We start from the raw sequence: 24,487 nt of genomic DNA on the forward strand, positions 1-24,487 counted from the left end.
ATCTACAACTGTGATGTTGCTGCTGTGGCTTCACTGATGTGGAAGAAATGTTGAGAACAAACCTGAAACAAATTACATAATTACAGTCGAGTACTTCTTTTTAAATGGTGGCATTTGTTCTTCCACAGATCTGGTTTAAGTCTCACCTAAATAGTATTAACTATTAACTAAGACTAAAATGGTTTTATGAGCCTCTGAGAGCTGCAATGATTAGTAGATTAATCAAATAGTCAAAAGAAAATTAATTGACAACTATTTTGCTTTATCGTTTCTGTCATTTTTCAAGTTAGAATTTCAAACATTTGCTGGTTTCAGTTTCTTAAATGTCAGGAATGGATTCTTAAATGAAAAGTCTTTGGTTTTGGACTGTTTGGTTTTGGCCAAAATAAGCAGTGTGAAGACATTTTATAGTAATGATTAACCATGGAAGTAATTGGTAGAGTAATCGCTAATAAAAATTATCATCTACCCAGTGGTGCATTCACGCGCACACACACACACACACACACACACACACACACACACACACACACACACACACACACACACACACACACACACACATTGGGTCACCTGCCAGGTCTCAGTACATGTGACCTAACTTTGATCGTTCACAGGACAGAACTATAAAGTGTCCAGGGTTATCTTGGGGGAGGGGATGAAGAGAGTCCTGCTGCGTGGTGGCATTCTGCCCTCTCTGTCCTTTCCACCTCTGGAGGTGTTCTGTGGAGTGTGCCACACGCTGTCTCAAGCTGAGCTCTGTGTGCAGCTCACATTTATTATTTATACAAAGTAGTCTATGAATAGTTCACACACACTGGGGACTCCGGGAAAACATTGGATTTTGGAGACCTTTTGGACGCTTTGATGGTGAGGGAGCGTGACAGCTTGAAATAAGTGTACTACTAAGCGTGATGTGAATGTTTAAACTTAGTCATTTTAGCAAAGAAGATAGGGGAACTGCAAGAGTGCAGAGATCAGTGATTTCATTTTGAGGTTGAACTACGTTATTTTCCTTCTTTGTCTTTTATGTGACTAAAAAAAAAACGAGCTGGTGCAACGAGGGTGAAATGACTGTGCCAGTAGCCCAGTGCACATCAGGAGGAGGTTGGGGATGCCGTGAGTGGGAGCCCGTTAGGCTCCGCCTCCACCAAATTATGCATGCAGTAACCAGGGAAACTAGGGGAGTCGCGCCTCAGCAGCCCATCACGACCCAGTTCAAAAGCGCCTGTAGGCTGTGGAGGATTGTAGAGTAGTGCCCGAGCTGCCGCGGCGGTGTACACTCAACGTAACACGGCAGCTGCACCTGAGATGCAGCATCCTGACATCGAAAAATAATCTGGTGGAGACTTCTCAAACGAGAGAATCGCGCTTCTTCGACTATTCCAGATGTGGGGAGCGCCTCTGCCCAAGCACCACAGCCGCGGTTTGGATGCGAGATGGAGACATAGGGGATTCCTCTCCAGAACGCGCACAGTGAAGAAACTCCAGCCGGTTTAAAGAGGATAGGACAGGGTCAGCTGAAGGCACAATGGTTCAAAACGTGGTTCTGGTGTTTCTCCGCAGGAGGCTGAGCCAGAGACCGAATGTGGAGGAGCTGGAGAGTCGGAACATCCTGAAACGTAAGTCCGAGCACTTCTCTGTCTCCAAACGAGCGTCTCTACTAATAGACAGCCCACAATTAAAAATGTACATAGTGTAATGTAAATTGTGAAATGTGTCAAAGCCATGACCAAAAACACTTTAAAGAGTGCAGGATGATGCATTAATAATAGCACAGATTGCCCAGTGTAGTACATTATTCAGGAGCAAAAGAGCGCGAGAGCACAGTCCTCCTCTTCACTGTGATCCCTGTGAGAGATTCAGTACTACTGATATTTAAGGATTTGACATCCATTTAATTACATGATAGGTGATGCTGACTGTCCTTTAGATATATATATTTAAAACATGTATGCTCATATAGTAGCTGATGAATTTCTAATTTGGCTGTTTTCTTTGTCCCAGAGAGAAACGACCAGACAGAGCAGGAGGAGAGGAGGGAGATCAAACAGCGGCTAAACAGAAAGGTACATATTTCCATGTGTTCAGATGCATTTGTGTCTGATCACTAACTAACATTACATGCATGGACGACATGGGAGACTCTGGTTAGTTCATGCTGAATAGCAGCCAGCTCTAAATGTTTGTCCAACTGCTTGTGTGTTCCAGCTCAACCAGCGGCCTACAGTAGACGAGCTACGAGACAGAAAGATTCTGATCCGCTTCAGCGACTATGTGGAGGTGGCCAAAGCTCAGGACTATGACCGGAGAGCGGACAAGCCGTGGACTCGGCTGTCAGCAGCAGACAAGGTGCGTGTAAGCGTGGAACACAGACACAGATGTTTGACAGAAACTTTGTCAAAAAACAGAGTCAGACTTTGTGACCTGTCGTATCACTTGGACTCAACACCAAACTAAGTTCACTATTTGGGTCAGTCTGATTACATTCCCCAAATTCTCTGACGTACTGCCCATCGACTATTCGCATCGCATGTTGCTGTTATCAGCTTATCTCACCAAATCCCCTGTTCTCTTTATTTTTTTTAAGGCTGATTATGCCCTCTCTTCCTCCTGCTGTCACTTTGCTGTTCAAAGGCTGCAGCACCCCAATGGCTCAGGATATACTTAGGGATGCACTAATGCTGTTTTTCCTCTTGTCCACAGGCTGCAATCCGAAAAGAGCTGAACGAGTTTAAAAGCACCGAGATGGAAGTGCATGCCTCAAGCAAACACCTAACAAGGTCAGCATCTTTAAGTGGAGCCTATGTCTGTGTGTAGTATGTGTTTGAGAATGCATGTTTGCTCTATTCTGGGCAGCAGTGGTCTATATTTAGCTCTCCTTGCTCATCCAGTGAGCAAAGGCACTAAAGATAGATGGAAGTGCATCTAAATGGGGGGTGGGGGGTAGTTTAGCGGAGGTTGTCCTCTGGAGAACCCGTGCTGCCAAGCAGAGAGAAATGATAAAATGCCACTGTGTCCTTGGCTAAGCTTGTTTGGAAAGCAGGGATCCTTGTTGTGTGTTGTAACAGTGACCCAGAGGGAGGATGGGATGCGAGGACGTGTCCAGCCCCTCAGTGTGTTTAATGGCTGTGCTAAAAATAGCCCCACAGAGCTGATTGATAGCTACAATCATCGCCGGGTACGAGGACAAAGGCGCCCTCTGCTCTCATGGTGTGTACTTGTCCTCTCTATACACGGCCTCTCCATATGTTTTCTCTCTGCAGGTTCCACCGGCCATGAGAGCAGGGAGTTTCTTCTGTGAAGAAATGCTGAGCGTGGAAATTTTCTGAAGCTGCTAGAAGCTGCTCAGCAGTGACAGTTCAAAGAGCCTGGAGCCTTTTCGTCTTCAGCGCGTCTTTAGCATTCTTCCAGCACCCTCGACTATCATATCACCAGTGCGAGGGCGCGGTTGTGGGAGAGGAGATGGCGGTAATGTTTGCGGCAGTGTGTCCTGGAGACTACTGAACATCGCCACATGGAAGCTGGCTGGTGGGAGAGACGGAGACTCTGACTCTCGAGCTGAGAGTGGAGGGAAAAAAAACAATCTTGTCATTCAGTCAGTGTTGTTTTTTTGTTTTTTTTTGTACTATTTCATGGACTCCTTTGACAAGGCGGTGTGAATCCGTGCAGAGGGAGGAAGTTGTGCATGTGACCAGCTTCACCTTTTCTTAACTGATGAATAATGTGTCACTGGGACTGTGTCAAGACTGTGCAGTCTGGGAGATGGTATTTGGGCTTGAATTTGATATTAACTGTACATACAGTATGTCAGTCTGAATGAGACCGTCAATGTCTTCACTGAAAAGAGAAATACCTTTGTAAGCACTACTTGTCTTCAAAATACAAGGTCTTTTTTTAAGAATGGCTTATCTCATTTTTCAAACTGCTTTATTTTCCAATTAAGAATTAGTTTCAAGAAGTCTTTAAAAATAATTGATACATTTTAAATATGAATTTTTTCAGTACGTAACTAACCCACATAAATAAATCAGAAATTTGCATTAAAAATCTCACAGAGCTAAGAAAACTAAAGACATGGAAAAAAGCTGAACGCTAAAACATGAAAGGTGGTCTAAAAATGACTGAATTTATAAATGTCATCCAATACTAAATATCAGAATAACACAGCATTTCTAATGGAAACAAACATACAGCAACAACACATCCAGGTCAGGATACTCAATAAAAGCAAAACCCGCAAAACTCAACATTTCAGGCAAACACTTTGAAATGAATGAAATGAAAGTACACAGCAGTGTGCATCGAGTGGTAAAATACACAACCTTTTTCACAGTGTAAAGACCTTTGGCAGGATTTCGTTCAAGCTGGCTCCATCAGGGGAAAAACAAAGCATGCAGACCTCTTTTCACACTCTGGATCTCCCCCTCTTGCTACACAAGCACACACACAAAAAAAAAACATTAAGGAAAGAAACTTCTCTAACTCTACACAACATCATCTGAGTCATAGCTTCTCTGCAGACTGTACGTGATGTACAGGCTGTCAAAGGAGCATTGTTCTGCTGACAGAGTGAAGGACACAAAATGTAACACAGACAAAAAATGAGCCTCGATGCCGTGGCCTGAAGGGTCACCTGTGTGTCCTCTCTACTCACCATCTGACTGAGGAGTCTGTCCTGCACTGACTTCATGTCTTTTCTTATCAAGCACATCTGAAACAGCAGGCAGAGCAGCAGGGTTTTAGGTGAGGCAACATAGAACATGACACATTCAGGACAAGAGGGGGACAAGTTGACACGAGACAATGAGGTAAGCAAAATGTTGTAAAGGCCACTCAGCAAAAAATGACTGGACAGACAGATTGACAGGCAGAGGTGACATGTTTAAAAAAAATGGATGAGCTGTGAATGAATATTCATGCGGAGCCACCTGAGCTCTGGATTTACACAGCTAATTAGACGACTAACACTAGGACAAAACAACGAAGCACATATTAGACATCAACTGTGAAGTTCAGGCCTGAGGATCAGACCTGGGACGTGAAGAGTCTCTCCTCATACTCCAAGCTGTGACACACGTTAGTCTGGAGGGCATTTGTCAGGATCTCATTTCTGGAGGGAAGGACACAGGCAGTCATGCAGCTGAAGAAGGCGGGAGAACACACAAGATAAAAGGTAATAAAAATATGTGTGTATATATATATATATATATATATATATATGTGAAAATGTGCTGCGGGTTCAAGGGGAAACACTCATAAATATTAACTGCGCTATTTCTGTGTGCAGTTGGTGTAGAAAATTATTGCAGTGTACTTAATACAATTACTGTACCTAGTAGTCAAAGAGGTTTAAAGGTATGGTTTAATTTGAAGTTGTATTTGATTTTCTCATGTTTCTCATGATATTTCCCAGCAATTAGAAAGTCTACCACTGATCCTCTTTATAAGATGCAGAGAGCAGAAACACTACAATGAAGCTGGGGAAGCATAATAATAATAATAATACATTCTACAGTTTGGTGCATTAACGTGACCACAGAATCAGTTAAGATGACAAAGAACTAAAGAGTACTGACAAAATATGGTGAAAGGTCTTTCCACAAAGACAACAGCCACTTACTTTAATCATGTCAATAAAATCTGTGCGGTATGGAAAAGTGGCCAAAAAAGAAGCCACAGCTCACCTTTCTAATATTGCTACCTCCCTCCTTCTGAGGGTCTAAGGACAGAGGGTGTCGTCTCTGGTACAGTTTGTAAAGTCCCTTGAGGCAAATTGTAATTTGTGATTGGCTTATATAAGTCAAATTAACACAAATAATGAAGTGCTTTCATGGCCATTCATTCATTTTCAAAAGCCACAATAACCTTAACATATTTTGTCATGTCTGGGTATAACAGGATGGTCTTTTGCAGTCAGGACGGGTCTCTCATTGACAAATGTTAACCTAATCTAACTATTGGTAAGATGAAACGGCTGCATTCCCATGGAAACAGCATGAGTGTGGTTTCCATGGGGACCGGCTGGGTGTCCGCAGGGTGGGCTGCCCCTCCACAAACACTAAGCGCTTCTTTGCCTTATTCTCCAGAGGTGCTGGACTCCGCCCAGCACTGGGCCTGGGCTTGCCACAGCAGTGCTGGTCAGTCTGCCAGGCCGTTTGATGGACCTTGCAGTTGCCATCACATCAGGAATGATGAGTCTTCTCTCTCCAGTGTGCACCCAAAACGAATCCCAAGCTTGGTGTGAGTGGAGGGGCAGCCTGGTGGTGGCCCACCCTACGTTCACCTGGCCTGTCCACTGAGACACTCTGGCAGCAAAGACTGGCTCCAGAGGAGGAGTGACCTCGAGAGGAATGGCAGCCGGCTTGCCAGGAGAGCTTACGACACTCAAAGAGGTTGGTGTGTTTACTGGGAAAAATACAGCTCAGTCCGTTAAATCAGGACCATCGCTCGCTGTTTGCTTTCCAAACCAACCACAAGAAAAACACAGACACAGACAGAACTACATGTTAGGACCCTGCATTGGACTGTATTCTTAATCTCGCTCCTGCTTGATTTTGGCCCAGTGCTGCCCACTATTACAATGTGTGTGTCCAGACTGCCACAGCAAAGCCTAAAACGCCGGCTCCCATCAGATTTGCTTGATTTGATTTCATGAAGATCATCTGGTTAAATGATTGTCCTATTTGGTCATTATGAGCCAACGTACCCTGCGCGTGTATCCATGGCAAAGCCAATGAACATGCTCAGATTCAGTCTAGTTCAGCCATGCAAGAGGACTTACTTAATGGCCGATATGTTCAATGCCCCATGTTGCTATTTTTCAAACTACTGTTGCTATCAAACCTTGGGGGACTCACAAGTGTGGTTTCCATGGGAACTCAGCTGTTGAGGCTTTTTGTCACACCAAGACAAATTCATGGAAAAACAAGAGACGCACATAGGACAGCAGTGCCTGGCTGGATAATAGTAGGGGAAGGCTTACTAAATAAACATCACTGAACCCAGCTTCGTCATCTGAGGAAGCACCAGCCACAACCCAAAAAAATAGCTTGTGCTGCTGCGTGCATCCCTAGCTTATGATGATAAGCCTGAGCAAAAATGTATCTTCCAGTCAATCTTTTTAATCCATGTCCAACCAAATAAACAAGTGTGTTATTCAACCTTTTACAGAGTATATGGGCTTAAGCTTGTGGCAACAGCAGTGATCACAGTGTGGCAGAAAATGGTATCAAACTAACAATGTGGCTCTTTCAGTGCTCACACAAACACCAACACACACACGCCTAAATTTCACCTCCTGCTGTCCTGCTCCTGGTAAGAATGGAATGCCACGCTCTGCCTTTTCCAGTGCATCTGTGAGAGGACAGAGACCAAACACTGATCACATACTGGTAACTCTACATGACAAACACATCATCATATTTTGTTTTTAATGATATTAAACTCCACACTGCCCCCCAAATGTTACACAGTGAGAGAGAGAGAGAGAGAGAGAGTGTGTGTGTGTGTGTGTGTGTGTGTGTGTGTGTGTGTGTGTGTGTGTTAGTGAGAGAGAGTAAGAGACACAGAGACAGAGAGACAGAGTGACGTACAGTCAGGTCTTTCTCCATGCTTTTCAGCACAGTGTCATCCTGCTCCAGTTTGTGGATCTCTTCTAGGAGGACCTTTTGAACCTGTTCAAGCCTCTGAGTCCTGCACAGAGAAGAGACAGCTAACCAGTGAAGTGGAGAGTTTTCAGAGTGCACGAAGACAGAAAACTGTCAAGTATTTATGCACTAACAGAGTAGGCCTAGAACACTGAATCCTGACTGTGGATTATGCAGTTGTTTTCTTATGACACAAACTGGTAGGCTACCAGACATTAAATTAAGATACATCTTGATGGTAAAAGACAAAATCACTGTGCAAACGTGACGTTATCAATTAGACAATATGACAGTGAATGGAAAAGTTTCTAACTGCATACTAACTGACCTGTATTTGGTCACTTGCATGTTGAGAGAAGAGACATGTTGCTGGACAGTCTTCAGAGAGTGCTTGTTGTAAACCTCCATCATCTTCTGACGGTTCTGAATACAGACACATTTTATAGAGAGTGGTTCAGTAAGTCCATCATTAAACAACATTTTAGAGGCTCAGGACATGAAGTTGCTGAAGATATGTTGGTAGAGTATATAAGTCCAAAAAACAGCCACTGCTTTCTCAACACATGGCCACTATTTCTAACACAAATCACCGTATTTTCAGTGGAGTTCATAGCATTTTGAAATTGCGTCAGAAAAAAAGAAAACTACACAATGTAGCATGTCAGTATCCTCCTGCCCTGTAGACTATTTAAATGTGATTTACTCTGTGTGTGTGTGTGTGTGTGTGTGTGTGTGTGTGTCCAACCTGGAACTTCTTCTTAAGTTCAGCGCTGAATTGCTGGCACATGTCATTCGGGTTGACTGCAATTTTTGACTCCAAATCCTCATCCACGTCCACTTCTCCATCCTGCACTTCAGCCTCCCAGTGACTGGAGCGCACCATGTGAGAAGAAGACATCACGTGGCTCACCTCACTCTCAGCAGACGCCTCAGCGACTGAGGGCAAACAGACAAATCCACTGAACCGTTAGGGAGGATAACCTCAGAGTGATATTCTGCTTGAATATCAAACAACTTATTTAAATTATACAGGTTGAAGATTCTTCCAAAATGAGAAGCGAAGGCATTGAAAAAGTAAACATCTTCACTGCATGGTTACCTTAACAAGGCCTATCATTAAAAAAAAAACAAAAAAACAGAAGCATGGTTTTAGCTATGCTTCAAGAAACACTGTAACGGCACAGACTGATCTTGTTAAAAACTAATGTGGTGCCATTCATACTGCTACATGATGCATTTGTTTTCAGGTTCGCGTGTACATTTCTCTGTGCCAGAGTGGAACTGATTTATCAGGACATGTTATTTCACTAGGATATTTGGAAATACCCCAGGCTGAATTACTCATTTCTAAGTAATATGTCTTACAGGACTTGAACAACTTCCTTGGTTTCATCTGAGGAGAACGCTGCCTTCTCATCTTTTTCTTCCTCTCTTCTTTCTCGTCATCCTCAAAATTACTGGATGAGGAAACGCATCGCTTGCGACTGGGTCCTGCAAAAAGAGCCGGCAGTTTCTTAACACGGGAGTTTCATCCAAAACAGATCAGTGGTTTAACCATGGGAGGTTTGTACTGTAGAGGGGAACATAGCTGTGGGGTCAGACTGTAGCAACTGGGAAATCAAGTTGAACACAAAAGGTCTTTTACCTGAGATATGAAACTGTGCAGGCTCTAGGTCTCGATCTGAAGGGGGTGATTTCTGCCAGGATAGACAGTAATGCATTAGTCATTTGTTTGATTGCTACAGCTATTTAGAAAATACAATAACCCAGCAACTCTTTAGGGGTCTTCCAGCGCTCCCATCGGTCCATGTATCCAATTATAATCAATCAATCATAAAGCATAGTAGCAACATAGTAAAGCCCTACCTCTATTCTGAGAGGCAGGACAGTAATGGAGCTGTCCTTAACTCTACTGCTGAGCACTGCTGACTCAGTGGATGACAGGCTCAGTGATACTGAAGACACTTTACTAAAAGCATAACGGTGGCCACTGTCGTCTTCAGTGAAAGGTGACTGAGGAGGAGAGGGCATGGACGGCTTGCCCAGCTCAAGGAGTGTGGATGTTAACAGGGGCAGAGTGGACAGAGACAAAGGAGACCGAGGTGGTGAGGGCTGCGGGAAAGAACTCATCTGGAAACAAATAAAAGAATGGAGAGGAACTGATGAGAAAATGATGAAGAAGAAGTGTGCCAAGTCATTTGGTGGTTATCTAATTACCATGTCTGTCATGGATTAGTGACAGGAAAATGATAAAGACATTTTCTATGATGCATTAAGAGGCATGATGAAGTGTTGAAGCGCTATTATCTGCTCTAACTGGAGTTATATAGGTCATTTCAATCATGTTATTTAATCACTCAGATCATCATGTGCAATTCCAACACTATCTACATAATTACATGATGTATTTATGAGGGAAAGTTGAATTCAGACTGATGTGGTTACACTCATTTACTCCTCAGAATATCTTGGTTTAACCTTAGTCCTCTAATGTTAACAACTCTAAACAACTGAGGGCTGAGCAGTTTCATTATGCTTACAGAGAAAACCTCAAAACTCAAAAATGGCCGTTAACAGAGAGAAGTGTTTCTTCTTTACCTTCTCTGCCCGTATTTTCTCAACTGGTCTGGGAATTTCACCCAGCAATGTTTAGGTCACAAACCTACTTCCTTGCACTCTAGGTTACTGTTTATGAAGGCCTACGGTCACCTAATAATTCACACCTCCATTCACGTTACTCCAGTGAGTCTCACATGACTGCTGAGTGACGTCAATGACTTCCACATAGTGTAAAGATGTTAAATACCAGAGAATGTCCCACCACTTGTTAGAAATGCAGACTACTCTGAGATGAGCTGCTAAACATATTTAAGATAATGCAAGTCTGTAATATTCTTGGCTACACCACCCATGGGGGTGAAAGGGAGCACGTGCTACTATGCTCCATTAAAAATCTCTGAATGTAATTCTAACCCTTAACACAGAAGTGTCAGAGAGGTGCTGTTTTACCTCTGCTGCACTGGGTCTAGCAGGAGTTTGACCTATGGGGGTCAGTGAAGGGAGAGTGGAGACAGACTGGATGGAATGAGTCTTGGATGAGCTGCGCTTCTTTTCTGTACAGTAGAAGAGCTCGACATTTTCTTTACTGTTGACTGTAGAGTGAGGTTTGGGTTGCAGCATGACTGCTGGGGAGGTGTCTTGGCAGTGAGGGTCAGGGGAGGCAGGGAGTGGGGATCCCCGTGGGCTGAGGAGAGGGGAGATGGTGAAATCCAAGGTTGGGGCTGACCTCTCGACAGCTGTGAGGGTCCAAAATAAGCACAGATGTTCACACAGCTGGCCTCAGAAGTTGGACAGAGGGCACAAGGTCAATATATACATGCCTTTCTACATATCAATTTACAGTTAAGAGGTTGGAGAGCAGTCGGGTCATTTATGTAACACTTGGAAAACTTTCTTCATAAAAGGCAGTTAGAATGGAAATAGCAAACGTAGATTAATAAACACATTTTACAGTTTAACAGTAGTGAATATAAACTATCTCATGGCTGAAACTGAGCAGACAAAGTAAAGAAAAGCACAATTTGGGTTGTAGTGAAGAATATTCTATTGTATGTGTATCCATTTGAGGGTGTACAAATTTTCAGACCCTCGAAATAAAAGCAATAATTACAGGATTTTTGGGCCAAAAAGAGCAAAAAGTTCTTTTTAACATCAGGGCCAGAAATGAAGTCAGGCCCTCCATCTGAATAGTCTGCAAAGACAGATGCTTTCATTCACTCTTGAGCTACTTATGCAGTGCCACCCCACAAAGTGAAATCCTAACATTACCTTGGACATGGAATGGCTTAAACGGAATCCAAGCAAAAGAAAGATTTATCAATGCAGACAAGTTTAGGACCCAAAGTGCCAAAAGGGCTATGAAATAACAAATGTAGCCACTGTTATGGAAGTTACAAACCATTTGATCCACCATGAAACATGTAATAGACATTAGCTGGTGTCAAAGGAGTCACATGACTTATGTCTAACTCTACAGTCTTACATCTCATCCTCTCGGTGGAAGGAGGGCACGGACAAAAAGAGGTCTGGCGGGCAGCCCAGCAATCCTTCAATGCATTCATCTGTTCTCGGACAGGGGAGACATTTCCCTTATTTATCTTCGAAGTTTCTGGAACAACATTCTTAGGCCTCTGCTGCTGAAAAACAAGGGTTATATATGATGATCAAAAATGTTATGTTTTTAAATGGTATATAGTATGATGCATAGATTTTTGCTGAATTGGTTTAACAAAGTATCTAATTGGGAACAATAATTGTAAAGTAACCAGCCATTCTTTAGGACTACAGACAGTACATTGATTAACAAATATGGTGAAACATTTTAGATAACTTTTTACACATTTCTCTTTGCAGCCTTTGACAAGAATTTACCAAATGGGATCATTAACAGTCAATCATGACAATAAACATAGTATCATAAGATGTGCTCAAGTCACATAGCCTGATACTTTCGAATGGGTAAGCTGGAGTGACCTAAATAGAGGATTGGGCTCCCACCTTGAGACCAGACTGCTTTTCCAGATCTGACTGGTTATTCCTATCCAGTGTCCTGTTGGTATCTGTAGATTGCTCAGAGAAGGTGTTTTTTCTTCTCTTTACATCTGGAACCCCTGAACAGGTCTTCTCACTTTTCCCCTGCTGGCCAACAAAATGTTGTGGTTGGCAGGAAAACCGAAATTCACACTGCAAACAACATAATTAGGAACTAACCAGAAGTTTTTATATTGTACCAAGCTCAGTAAGGTAAACTAAGATGACATGTGGACTGTTGACAAACTTAACAGCTAAGAAAAGTTGCCCGTAGCTAAACTAGACAATTTCAGTGTTTCATATACATTAATTTGTTTACATATTTCATGTAGAGCTCTGCAAGCATTGATTCGCTCAGTCCCTCAGTCTCTGTCTTAGTCTGTGTTCTCAATACAACACTGTCAATGTCGGAAACCCAGCTCTTCAAATAATCTTGGTAATAAGGAGAACTGTGGTCAAGTGAGCGGCCCGAAGCTGTGCTCCAATCAGCTACCATTGCTCATGTGGAGCTGAACAATACACACGCAAACAGAGCCTCAGATCGGTCAGACTACAGCAAGCTGCTAAATACGTTGATCACAGTATGTGGTGATATGGATATGTTCACTTAATCACGATAACATGGTATATAAACTCAGTGACCGCTACCTTGGAAGTGGGTGACTGTTCTGACAAACACTTTGACTGGGTGCCACGACGGTTGCTCTGCAGCTTCATATCGCTTTTGGTTGGGTGTTTCCTGGCAGTCTTTTTCTTTGTTGCTTGAGAAGCTGCACGAGTTTTCTCTGCATTTTCCCGATGACCAGTGGAGGAGTACTATTATTAGTGGACGAAGACAGTATGATTTTAGTCTATTTGCAATATTGGAGATAAATTCTGATCAGCACAAACATAGTCTCAAAGGCAATGTGCATGTGCAAAAAGAACAACAGACAATGTTATCTGTTCAGCAGTGTTTCAAACATGGATAAACAATTCATGTACTTTTAAAAAGAGAAAGTGGCATAAGATATTGCCTTGGAAACAGGAGGCTCCTCTGATTCTGACTGGCTATCATCGGTGTCTGGCTCTTTGTAGCTCTTGGTAGAGACAGCTGCAGCTCTTGGGGGTCTCCTGCCTTCTGCATGTGGTCTGTTGGGTGCTGTGGCTGGCTTCACCGTCTTCTTTGGCTGCTCCACTCTCTCCTTCACGTTGAGCTTCTTCTGATTAAACAACAATGACACATAGTGGCTGATTGGGACAGTGCATCACTGGATTCAAGCACATTATTCATACAAACAACAATGCTGCCTTACCTTATTGGGTTTGGTGTTGCCCTTTCCTGGTTTTTGTGAGGGTGCGGGTAAACCTGGGGATTCAGCTGCAAGGAAAGAAAGCCCATTATGTCTATGGAAATACTAATGTCTTTAAATAATTGTATCAACATCCAGTCTTAATGTGATACATTTCAGACTGAATGTGCATATATGTGTGGCTTTAATGGCCTACATGACGTACGAGGTGAGACAGCTTTGGTCTTGATGGGCGCCTGCCTGGAGTACTTGGTAACTTTGGGTTTGGGTTTCCTGTTTGACTCCCTCAGCCAGCTGACCTCGGTCATGGCATAGTCTGTATCTGTGTCACTGAACAGATGTTTCTTCACATGCCGCTTCTCCTGCAACACAAAGAAAGAAAGAATGAACCATAACCGTAACTTTTTAAACATTAAACTTTTCCTGATTTTGGAAGATTTGTATGCTTTCCTCCCTTTTTCCTCACATTAACAGTACTACATGAGCACATATGCAGCAAGCATACACACACACAACTATAATGAAACACTACAGTACAATGAAAGCATACTTTTTCCACAGGTTGTCCATTTTTGGTTGTGCTGAGGAGTGCTGAGGAGTCATGAATGCCACTGCAAAACAATATGGGGAATATGAGTTTAGAGTTTTAATACAAATTTTGTGTCAGAAGTAGCATTTTTTTGATGAATAAGCCCACAGTCCATTCTCAACTGTCAGACCTACTGTACCTGCTTGATACAGCAGAGGTTGTAGTGAAGGTTTTGTCCTTTCCCTAAAGAGCAATAAAACAGATGTTAAGCACTGATTGGCATACCAAGTACTAAGGTACACATTATCTGAAGCTATACATTAGTAATTTTTACCCTGATACTCAATGGTGTGTCAATGTGGAATCCATAAACATCTTTTCTGTCCAACAGAAAAAAAGGGATTAAATAAATCCTAAAATGTACTGAAAGCCACAGAAAAATGCAAACAACTTAACTGAATTATATTACTGCTGCTTTGTAGAGCTTGTTGCAGTTTTGCTGTGGGACTTCATGAGGCTTGCAGCTCCAGATACTCCTCTCTACAGGAAATAAAGATCATCTTTAGTAAATCAAGTAGGGGGAAAGTAACTTAATGTTAGGCATCTTCATGATTGAGGCAATAATCACTTACTTTAGTTGCAAACCAGCTCATACTGAAGATTGGCCTATTATAAAAACAAAGTCAATAAGTGGCACAGTTACACTAGCAGTAGCAAATGTTTATTTACTGCTGTACAACATCATGTAGCCCTACAATAATCAATATGTATACCTATTGGTAAAAGGAGTCCAGTTCTGAGAGACATTTTCAGCAGTATCGTTTGCTGTGGACTCATAGCGCTTAGAGATGAGCTTGACCATGCTGCCTGCAACCTCTGCATCTCTCTGAGCAGAGACAGTAGGAGGTGTAAGAATCACAATACACAACTTTAATAACCTCAGAATGGACAATAAGCTGCTTAAAGCTTGCAGAATTCATACCTTCTGTTTACTTGAAAGGGCTCTATGAGCTTCAGCCTTAATGTTAGGTGGTATTCTCTCCTGCAGGGCTTTGGTTGTGGAGGCCTTGGCTGGAGCTTTGATTAGATCAGCACCTGCCTCCAGTGACATCTGGCCATTTTTCATTCCTTTCGCCAGGTCATTTCTCTGGGCCTGCTGCACTTTGGGAATGCGCAATGTGGAAGCACAATGGTCCACAGAGCATCTGCCAATTGAGTCCCCTCGACTACCAGACTTTTTTCTCTGGGGTGCAGCTGGCTCCTGAGGTGCAGGATCTTGGTTCCTCTCATTGAGGACCTGCTGTAGACGGTGGGTGAGTTCGGTATGCATTTGCTTTTGGCTGACTGGGCCAAGAACTGGAATTGACAATCTCTGCGCTGAGGACTGCTGTTGTGACAAACTTGAACGAGGCTCTAAAGGGAAATAGTTTAAAAATAAAATTTAAGGTAGATGATGATGTTAGATTGCTAGGTTTTGTGTCTGTTACTTGCTTTTAATATGGAAAAACATTTAGTGAAGATATTTGATTACTTCCCTGCTTACCAGGTCTTGGCAGAGAGCTGACTTTCTGTGTGGGCATCATTAGCATTTCCGAAACTGACAGTTTGCTCCAGTTAGAAGATCTGCAATTTGAACAAATAAACATGACTAGATACTATACACACTCTATATACATAAAGCGCATGAACACAAATTCAGACAACATAAACAATCAGAGCGCTGACTGGTCTGATGGCCATAGATTTGCAAAGTGTGAAGGTTTTACACAGTGCTTACATGTTTCTCCCAGTTTTGGGTTGGGTGTCAGGCACAAAACTACTCTCTGCAAGTAAAAGGATCAGTGGTGGGTTCAAGAATCTTTGAAGAATAGCAATATCACTGTATTTCTGGGCTAAGCCAAAGTCACTTTAGCAACATAATACCTAGAGACGGTTCTTCTCCCTGTCCAGCTTGAACCTTATCTACTGCTTCTGGCACTTGTATGTTCTGCAGGACAAGCAGAGACAACAAATGCAACAGAATGATATATTTTGTGTACATACAACTTTCCTTCCACTGGAATGACATGTAAAATACTGTACATGCAGGATTGCCAGGCCAGATTATACCAGATTTGCCTGACAGCTGGAACAGAAATCATTTATAGAGGGGTGGTTGGGACCAATGGCTCCAAACACTATCTGGGCCTGGACCTATCAATCTTAATAATGATCACTAAAATATTACTGTGCTCATAGTTCAGTCATATTATGCCCTCATACGCTGAAAACAGTTCAGAGAGATTGTGCGAAAGTAGACAACAGATACAAAAATAAAAATAAAAAAAATTTGGTCATTATACCTTTTTGTGTTTGCCAGCCTTATTCTTATTGGCCTGTTTGGAAGCCCTGCTCTGTAGAGACGCATCACTCTGAGACACACACCATGAAATTAAGGTAACATTTCAAAGGCAAAATAATATCCCATTTTGCATGTAGTATATCCATTATGTGCCATACCTGCTCTGTAATGCTACCTGCCACTGCGTTGTTAGGTGTTGTGCCAAGACTGCAGGTCTTAGAAGACGTCCTTTGCTCACCAAGGCAAAATTCACCTTTCCTATCACGTGAAAAAACCATCTCCAAAGATGGCTTCCCTTTACCCTTGGCTGTAGAGTCTAAAAGGCAGAAAAGATCAATGTCATAGTTGAGAGTTGAATCTACATGTTGTGCTTTAATTTTTCTACATGTGAAGTAGATGCGCTGTTAAGAATAAATCTGTCAGTTGGAGAGTATGTGCTTCTCTTGACTTTATGTGGCGACAAAGGCCATGAGACAAAAGACTGAAATTTAAAAAAAATGTGCTTTGAAGACATCCTTAGTTTGGTTTAGTGCAATCTAACCTGTTGTCATAAATCTGATCAAACAAATGTCCACTGTACACTGTTCATCTTTCCATGACATCAAATAAGAAATATACAATTTAACCCAAACAGTTTAGTGAAGCAGATTTAATGCAAAATAAATGTTTGCATATTTTTTTAGGCTTTCAGCGGCTAAGGATACAATTAAGACAATACAATGACAATGGAGCTAGATGACAGCAATTACTGAACATTTGAAGAGTCACCTACTAGATGGCATAACAGCAGAGAGGGAAGTGGAACCATTCACACTTCTTCCTGCACTGCTGATGAAGGTGCTAGACTCTGAAATCCTCATCTTGGCTGGAGTCACCTGAATGGAAAATCACAATGACTGTGTCTGACGTAATACCACAGCATCACCTCCAGAATGATTTCTTGGTAGGGCAAATATTACTACTGGTTGCTTCCCTTGTTCTTCTATGCCCCCTACTGGCATTGAATGGAATTTCTTTAAGGCATTTCAGCTCATGATCGAATTGTCAGGTGCATATTTTCACAGCAGAACTGCAGCCACCAATTGCACCTTGAGTGATGTATAATATTTTTTTTAATGCAGCTATAACACAGGATGGTAGTTACAAATTATCAGTTCATATTATGAACTGATAATGCTTTGTATTTGTTAACAATCTCAACTAAAGTGCATTAAAATCGCAATAGTTTTTACACTTTAAAGTCCTCTGAGCCATCCTTTACCTTCTGTCTCTCAAACTACCCACTGGTGCGTCGTTTAAATCATATTGGTGTAATGAACTGTAGTAACTAGACCACAAAATCCAAAAGATCTAGAATGCCTGGTTATGTATGTTTATGAGCTCACAACTGTCAAAAGACTGTTGTCATTGATACATGTGTATTGTATTAAAGTACACTTAATTACTTCATATTTGACTTAACATACAATACAAAACTCTTTCACCTGGACAAGTGCAGACGAGGCAGGTAAAAAGTAGGGAGCAGTGCTTTTCTCACTTTCACCTCGGGACATCTGACTCTCTGGAACGACCTGCATGGCGAGTGATGTGCAGCACAAAGGCCTCACAGCTGTCATGCTGATTAGCACTGAAAGCTTTTTCAAAGTGTACTTCTGACTCAATAATGTCATATTAATGTATATCTTTTATAAATACCTTGCATATTAGCCAATCTCAAAAAAGAACCTATTCCACCCATAAATAGGCAACTATTTCTGGTTTAAAACATTTTGGCATTTGTAATGATGTCATGTTACGTTAACAGACCATCGTTTACCTGGGAGCTGTTTTCTTCCATTACAATGTTAACTATAGTCTTCACTACAGATGTGCCTGTCTTTCCCACAAAGCCCTGACAGGAAAAAACATCTGTTAATGCAAACTGAAACATAAATACTCTTACCAATATTGTGGTCAGAAAGGATGAAGTGAATAAGCCTACTTCGTTTTTGCTGTGCCCATAGACACTATGAGCAGCCTGCAGGATGTCAAGGGAGGAGCTGAAGTGAATGGTAAGACTCGATCCTTCTACGGCACCAACGACCACCACTTCTGACAGCTTTAACTGCAAAATGTGCCTCTTGCCCTCCTCTGGAGGTAAGAACACTCCGTATTATTGTTACACTACATATAATTTTGTTTGGAGCTACAGGACTGAGCAAGCAAGTACAAATGCAGTGGTCTTTGTGCTTTGATTACCTGTAACAGTGTAGCTTTTGACTTCATTCTCATTGATACATATCGTTTCCCACTCGCCCTCCTTCATGAAGGGGGAAACACATGTTAGGCTCTAAGAAATATACATCTACTGTTGATTACATGAATGCTGTACTTTTTGATTTTCACTTCCAGTCATGATCTTGAGGTACCTGTGCTTTGTCATCGGCTAAAGAGAAGTAAATGGAGATGCTGTGACTGCCAAGGTTGAAGTCAATCCAAAATTCTTCCAGCTTTTCATCAGCGGGCATCAGCAGCTGACAACATAATTACAATCCTTTCAACATATCTATTTATACACTTAGGGGTACACAATTAGAACATTCCACATTGTAAGCAAACTATATGAACTCTTCTGTTCCACCACGTGCAGGTCTACAACGGTTTTGTTTGGTCATCTCCATAGCTTCATACCCCACAGAGAGTGTTTTAGAAGTGGAGCGTTTTGCCCGATTTTGATGAAAAGACAAAAGATTCTTGATAAGTTCTGTATCACTGCCTTGAATGCGCAGTCAGATTTGGACACACAGAATCTGTGCTTGTTTCTTTGTACAATAACCTATGTTGATATTGCATTTCTTGAACCATAAAAATTTGATACTGACCTCATACTTGTCCAGATAAACCTCCAAACAAGGGTAGGAATACACTCTATAGTACAGAGAGGACATTGTTATTCAGTTATGTTCATCTGTCATCAGCTTCCCCTATCTTTGACTCATATGACCCATAAATGCTGTATATGCTTACAGACGTAATGAAAAGATGTTAAAAAATAGCTGGCACAGACTTACACTGTAGTTCTATAGGTGAGTGATATCACTCGGGAAAGAAGAAGAACAGCCACTCTATTTTGTTCTCTCATTGTGCTTGAGTTAAGGGTGTGATATAACGTTAAATTGAAATATTAGTTTTTTGCTATACTAATGACCCCTTAAGTTGCGCCCACCATTGTGTACCTTCTCCTGTCGCCCTGCATCCCATTCACCAAGTTCAGAAACTTGCGACAATCCTGAAAATGTGCACATTCAGAATTCAATTTTATGCAGCTGTGCTCCTGTTGTGAGATTATTACAATATGTTATAACTTCAGTGCGACAAAATGTAAATGCAAATGAGAGGCAAAACTTTTACCGTCTCAAACTCAGAATCACAGATCTTGGTAAAGGCACTGGCCACATGCTCCATGCTGAACCACTGATCTGCCAACTTCTTCCTCTGGTCAGGAGTGGCCATTCTGCACAATGCCTCCATCAGGGCTGTCTGCAAGTCATAATCTGACACAAATAGACTATGTTGTACACTATTTGTGTATTTGTGTGGTTCTAGAAGAGAGACAGAACTACTCATAAAAAAAACTTACCACCACACTCCAATATGTGACCAGCCAGTTTGATCCTGGAGAAATATGATGAACAAGCAGAAGTTCAAGAGTGTATGCATACTGTAAAAAACATTGTTACACTGATTCTTACTATAAGGAAACATGGCATGACATACATGATATCTGAGGCCTCCTGTGATGTTAGGATCTTCTTCTTTTTCTTAAGATCCACTGGGATTTTGTCCAAAATCAAGTTAAATTTACGAATAGCCTGTTAGAAAATTATTAGCAAGTTAATTTATGAGCAAACACTAGGCTCAAGGTTTTTATTGCTATTCTAAAGAAGTAGTAAAGCTATTTCAAACCTCTTTTTGGATCAGGACGTAGATTCTAGGGTCTACTGCCACCTGACCAACAGGATACAGGAAGGACTCTGTGATTTTGTATGTTCCTGCAAAAAACATGTTTGTGGCAACACTCTTCATCATGAAAGCGGCAAAATTCAAGCTTTTACATGGCTATAAGAAGCTGGTCATGTATGATGATCATTATCTTCAATCTGAATCTGTATCTACAATCTATCAGTCTCTAAGGAACAGAATCACCTCAAAGCAATATTAAGAGCACTTAATTTGATAGTGCCTTCAAGCAAGTGAAAGAAAAGAAAGAAAAGAAGAAGAAAAGAAGTCAAACAAAGAGATTCAATTAATACTGTGACTTTAAGATTACACTTTCTTAGACAAATAAGGACTTTTTTCAACATTAAGCAATTCAAAGTGGAATAAAAGCATGACTTTTCATTTCCATGTTGGTCCTAAAAAGGCCTAATTGAAGATGAACCACACATACTGAGGATGGAATACAAACAAAGAAATGTGCGAGTGTACCGTCTTTGCACGAGTCATGAACCACCTGTAACAGAGAGGATGAAAACTGTTTTACATTATGGAGACTAACATGAGTAGTATATGTTACAGTAGTTGTATTATACAGAGTCTATTTTACTATTAGACATTAGCTCACCATTAAGGCATCAAAGAATTCTTCAGAGAGACTGAACAAGGTCTCATCCCACTGTGGGCCACACTGGATCCACAGGCGCCTGCATTTCTCAAACCACTCCACCATGTGCACAAAACCACATTCAATTAGCAACTTGGTACATTAAGTGACACAACTCACACAGTGTGCAACTGTGTGTATTAGATGATGCTTATCTTTTTGAGCAGGCCTTGAGCTATTAATCCTGACAGTCCTTGACAATCGCCAGGTAGTTTCAGGTTCTTCCCACACTTGCAGAGGATGCCAAGGGCCAGACCAGCTGATTTGAAATTGTTTTTATCTAAACTCTACATAAAAATATAGACACGGTTTCATTAAACCCACAAGCAACAGAGCATCATGACATGTCAGTGGTTGTAATGTGCTACAACTTACTCTGCTGACAAGTTTATCCAATTTGGTGAGAAACTGTTGGGAACATTTTATGGATGTTCCTTCATGTGCATTCCATTGCAAGAATACATCTAGTGCACAGACATCCCCGCTCTTTAATGCCTCATCAATAATTTTCTCCAGCTGCACATGAAAAGGGTTATTCCAGGTTTACTTTTCACCATTAACTAACGTCAACAACAAACATTTAAGAAGGGTTATTTTAAGTGACAGTAATGTTTATAAGGCTTGCATTCCCACCTCTGTCTCCTGACCCGGTGCCATTCTTCCTTCCAGCAGCTTTACTGCCTCTTGGGCTCTGCTGTCTACAAAATGCCTGTAAAGGTGATTGAAAACATCAACCTGCCAATCTTAACTAATGCCAAGTAACTTAATGTATATTTAGTGAAGCTCAACATGACATGACTTCTCAACAGAGAAGAGAAGCTTAGTTCAGGAGTAACGTTAGCTTAAAGTTACCTGCTGCTAACGCTAGTTAGCTAGCTAACGTTAACCTCCCTCTCCTAACTGACGCTAACTTCCTAAGTCAACGTTAAACTAGCACTGATTAGCTACTAAAATCGTTGAGGATACACTGTGGGATTGTATTGTATTATTGTTGTAACTCAAATGTTAAGGTTACTTACTGTGGTGTCGAATATCAAAATAAGGATCTGATACCTATCTTCACAGCTTTGACAGGTTTACAAGTGGTCCAGCGCAAACCGCGCGAAGCCACGGCGCAAGCGCGTGACCGGTCGCTCATGTCCGCCGGTGTCCTCTCTGCCCCTTTACTTTCCAAAACTCTCTGGCCATCTCAAAGAAGCTTTCATCCATCAGGACTTCTGGCTGTATTTTATCCTAAGTAGACATCTACTCCTAAAATGGATAGCACATTAATTCTCATGAGTTTAAGCATTTCTTGTGACCTCTTCTTGTTACTTTAGTGATGTGTTGTTACATTGGTTTATTCCCATTTAGCTGGAAACACAGACCAAAACTATGTTTAAGATTTTTTTTTGTCACTAGACAGAATACTGACAAAAGAAAGATATGAGAAAACCCAAAGCAGTTGTGCTTTATTGTTAAACAAAATAAGCATTAATTTCAGATTCATTGAAAGATATACAAATTGTGTGGGCTGGCATTTGGTTTGACAACATTTGACTCAAAAATAAACTCTGAATATGGAGCAAAATGGTTCAGCAGACCAAACTCCTGCATTGTATAAAACTATTATCAAATACCCAAGTGGAAGAAAATGTGCATTCATTTCAGATTTCCACATTAAAGTGCAATTTTTTGAAACAGCCTCGAAAATCAAATAATACAGTGCAATAAAAAACAAAAAACAGTGGCACTAAAGTAGGCATCAGGTATAAGTGCACTAGTGTTATTTTCACTCCGGTGAAGTGTGTCCAGAGTTAACAGTTGAGAACAAAGAAATCCTCTATTTGCACTAGTTTAAGAAAATGATCATAATATCTTACAATGCTTAGTTATCCATTTTTAATAGGTCTTGCTGACATCGTCATAAAGTGCATAAAGTCTAAACAGATTCTTCTACTTTTAGTCAGCATCCTAAATGAAGTGCACCATGCTATCCTCACATTCTTTGGGCACAGTGAGCTTGTAGTTATGGCAAACCAACTTATAATTCTCTCCACCATTGTTGTCCCAGTATTCAGACCCACTGACTTTGTACTTGATGGCAAACTGTAACACTGCTCCTGGCTGCAGGAATGGAGGAACAGGCAGGTGAAAACGAAATGTATCACAATCGAATTGCCCCCCTCCTCCTTCCCAGGTCTTGGTGACGGTGGACACCCAAGAGGCCTTAGTTTCAGTGCAGCTCTTCCACTCTGTAAATGAATAGCGAGCTGTGACTTCCTTCTCAAAGTCCAAATTGAGGACTTGGGTGATTCCTATGACACCCAGCTCAAAACACAAGACTCTCTCGAGACACACCTTCTGCTCATGGAGACGATGCAGGAATCCCGGCTGGTCGCCAGGTTGTTGGGTAAAAACAGGCTTCAAGTATGGCAGGGATATCTCCAAATGCCTTCCACCTGCCAACTCTGCACCCATCAACAACCTAAAGGTAACATGATATGGTACAAGTGGATCCTCTCCTGATTTAAAATGCCTGATGTCTTCCAGGTCGACCCCTAAAGAGTCAACAAACCGTACACCAAAATTTCTGCACTGCTTTTTCTTCTCTGTGGCAGAGGGCAGAGAGTGTGACCGCTGTCGGATGATGGGTTTAGGAGTGGGCTCGCACGAGAGACTGCGGTGTAACTCTTGTCCCCTCGGCGGAGAGACTCTGGGGGTTGGGGGGCGGATTGGAATTGGCTTCTTTACTGCATTAGGTGTGTCAGCTCGAAGCATCTCAGTCAAGTTAACAGTCAAGCAGGGCCTTAAGACGCTGCTGCAAGAGGTGGACATCTGCTCTTCAGATTTTGTTCGTTGGATCCTCTCATGTCCAATAAACCAACCTCTATCCATGCTGTGCGAGATCTGCTGGCCTGCTCACCTATGAAGAAAGTTTAATTTTGTATCATGAATGCCACATTCACCCCGACAATTTTCTCTAATCAAAAGCATAATAGTTGTAACATCAGTGCCCTATTTTTTACCGAAAAATACATGATAATGTGCTGCAAATCTGACAAACACAACTATGCTATTGGTGTAAATTAAACACAGAAGCAGTCACAGCAGGGAGAGTGGGCGTGTGCGCTGGGAGTACGTGCCTGAATGCATACAGCCTACGACACTCTCTCTCAACAATCGTAGCATTACTCAAGCTGCCTTTAATATAATTTCATGAAAAAGGAAGTTGACGTCACCTCACCATGCAATGATATGAAGCGTTAGTTACATCTAAGCTGCAGGATGTAGCCTAAGCTTGATCCTCCATTTAAAGAAGTATTTATGAGCTGCGCGTTTCCGTGCGTGATGAAGTCTCCGCTATTGGTCACAGTCACACAATCTGATCTGCAACTGGTAACCACCACCTTCACAGCTCTCCAACACACATACATGTATGTAGCGTGTTCTCGATGGAGATCT

General features: G+C 41.8%; 3 protein-coding genes across 5 annotated transcripts in view; 1 reads left to right on the top strand and 2 right to left on the bottom strand.

The window, feature by feature from the left end:
- phactr3a (phosphatase and actin regulator 3a) overlaps positions 1-3,900 on the top strand; it is a 31,500-nt gene extending 27,600 nt beyond the window's left edge. For all 3 annotated transcript variants that reach the window (XM_070969447.1, XM_070969448.1, XM_070969449.1), the window contains exons 8-12: positions 1,567-1,622; positions 2,008-2,069; positions 2,212-2,352; positions 2,707-2,783; positions 3,267-3,900. In XM_070969447.1, the coding sequence (XP_070825548.1) occupies positions 1,567-1,622; positions 2,008-2,069; positions 2,212-2,352; positions 2,707-2,783; positions 3,267-3,282 (352 nt within the window). In that variant the 3' untranslated portion in view covers positions 3,283-3,900. The remainder of the gene's footprint in view (positions 1-1,566; positions 1,623-2,007; positions 2,070-2,211; positions 2,353-2,706; positions 2,784-3,266) is intronic.
- Positions 3,901-4,376: 476 nt separating this feature from the next.
- Positions 4,377-21,700, bottom strand: sycp2 (synaptonemal complex protein 2). Its single transcript, XM_070969363.1, has 46 exons — positions 21,677-21,700; positions 21,419-21,559; positions 21,199-21,330; positions 21,005-21,109; positions 20,869-20,893; positions 20,347-20,432; positions 20,158-20,252; positions 20,021-20,055; positions 19,792-19,934; positions 19,617-19,669; positions 19,263-19,308; positions 18,810-18,914; positions 18,640-18,700; positions 18,383-18,531; positions 18,218-18,292; positions 17,886-17,972; positions 17,174-17,276; positions 16,560-16,717; positions 16,403-16,471; positions 15,984-16,047; positions 15,838-15,883; positions 15,604-15,683; positions 15,043-15,473; positions 14,834-14,946; positions 14,693-14,726; positions 14,530-14,600; positions 14,395-14,440; positions 14,260-14,303; positions 14,082-14,142; positions 13,728-13,893; positions 13,535-13,599; positions 13,256-13,441; positions 12,888-13,055; positions 12,207-12,392; positions 11,692-11,845; positions 10,659-10,945; positions 9,516-9,779; positions 9,295-9,346; positions 9,015-9,140; positions 8,395-8,585; positions 7,978-8,072; positions 7,596-7,695; positions 7,298-7,356; positions 5,035-5,113; positions 4,658-4,714; positions 4,377-4,433 (listed from the first exon to the last, which is right to left on the bottom strand). Exons 1-46 carry the CDS (start codon positions 21,698-21,700, stop codon positions 4,377-4,379), a joined length of 4,974 nt encoding a protein of 1,657 aa, XP_070825464.1.
- Positions 21,701-22,472: 772 nt separating this feature from the next.
- ppp1r3da (protein phosphatase 1, regulatory subunit 3Da) lies at positions 22,473-24,477 on the bottom strand. Its single transcript, XM_070968546.1, has 2 exons — positions 24,265-24,477; positions 22,473-23,943 (listed from the first exon to the last, which is right to left on the bottom strand). Exon 2 carries the CDS (start codon positions 23,918-23,920, stop codon positions 22,997-22,999), a length of 924 nt encoding a protein of 307 aa, XP_070824647.1. The 5' UTR covers positions 23,921-23,943; positions 24,265-24,477; the 3' UTR covers positions 22,473-22,996.
- Positions 24,478-24,487: the final 10 nt, after the last annotated feature.

This window comes from Chaetodon trifascialis, chromosome 8, assembly GCF_039877785.1.
Source record: "Chaetodon trifascialis isolate fChaTrf1 chromosome 8, fChaTrf1.hap1, whole genome shotgun sequence".
Taxonomy (NCBI): domain Eukaryota; kingdom Metazoa; phylum Chordata; class Actinopteri; order Chaetodontiformes; family Chaetodontidae; genus Chaetodon; species Chaetodon trifascialis.

What these genes read in the sequence shown, in the direction of transcription:
- sycp2 (XM_070969363.1), bottom strand. Translation starts at nt 21,700, where the DNA reads ATGGCACCGGGTCAGGAGACAGAG. An exon ending in TTTATCTGGACAAGTATGAG is followed by an intron (nt 18,915 to 19,262) that starts GTCAGTATCAAA and finishes TTATGTTGTCAG; the next exon opens with CTGCTGATGCCCGCTGATGA. An exon ending in CTCTGCTGTTATGCCATCTA is followed by an intron (nt 16,718 to 17,173) that starts GTAGGTGACTCT and finishes TCTGCCTTTTAG; the next exon opens with ACTCTACAGCCAAGGGTAAA.
- ppp1r3da (XM_070968546.1), bottom strand. Translation starts at nt 23,920, where the DNA reads ATGGATAGAGGTTGGTTTATTGGACATGAGAGGATCCAACGAACAAAA.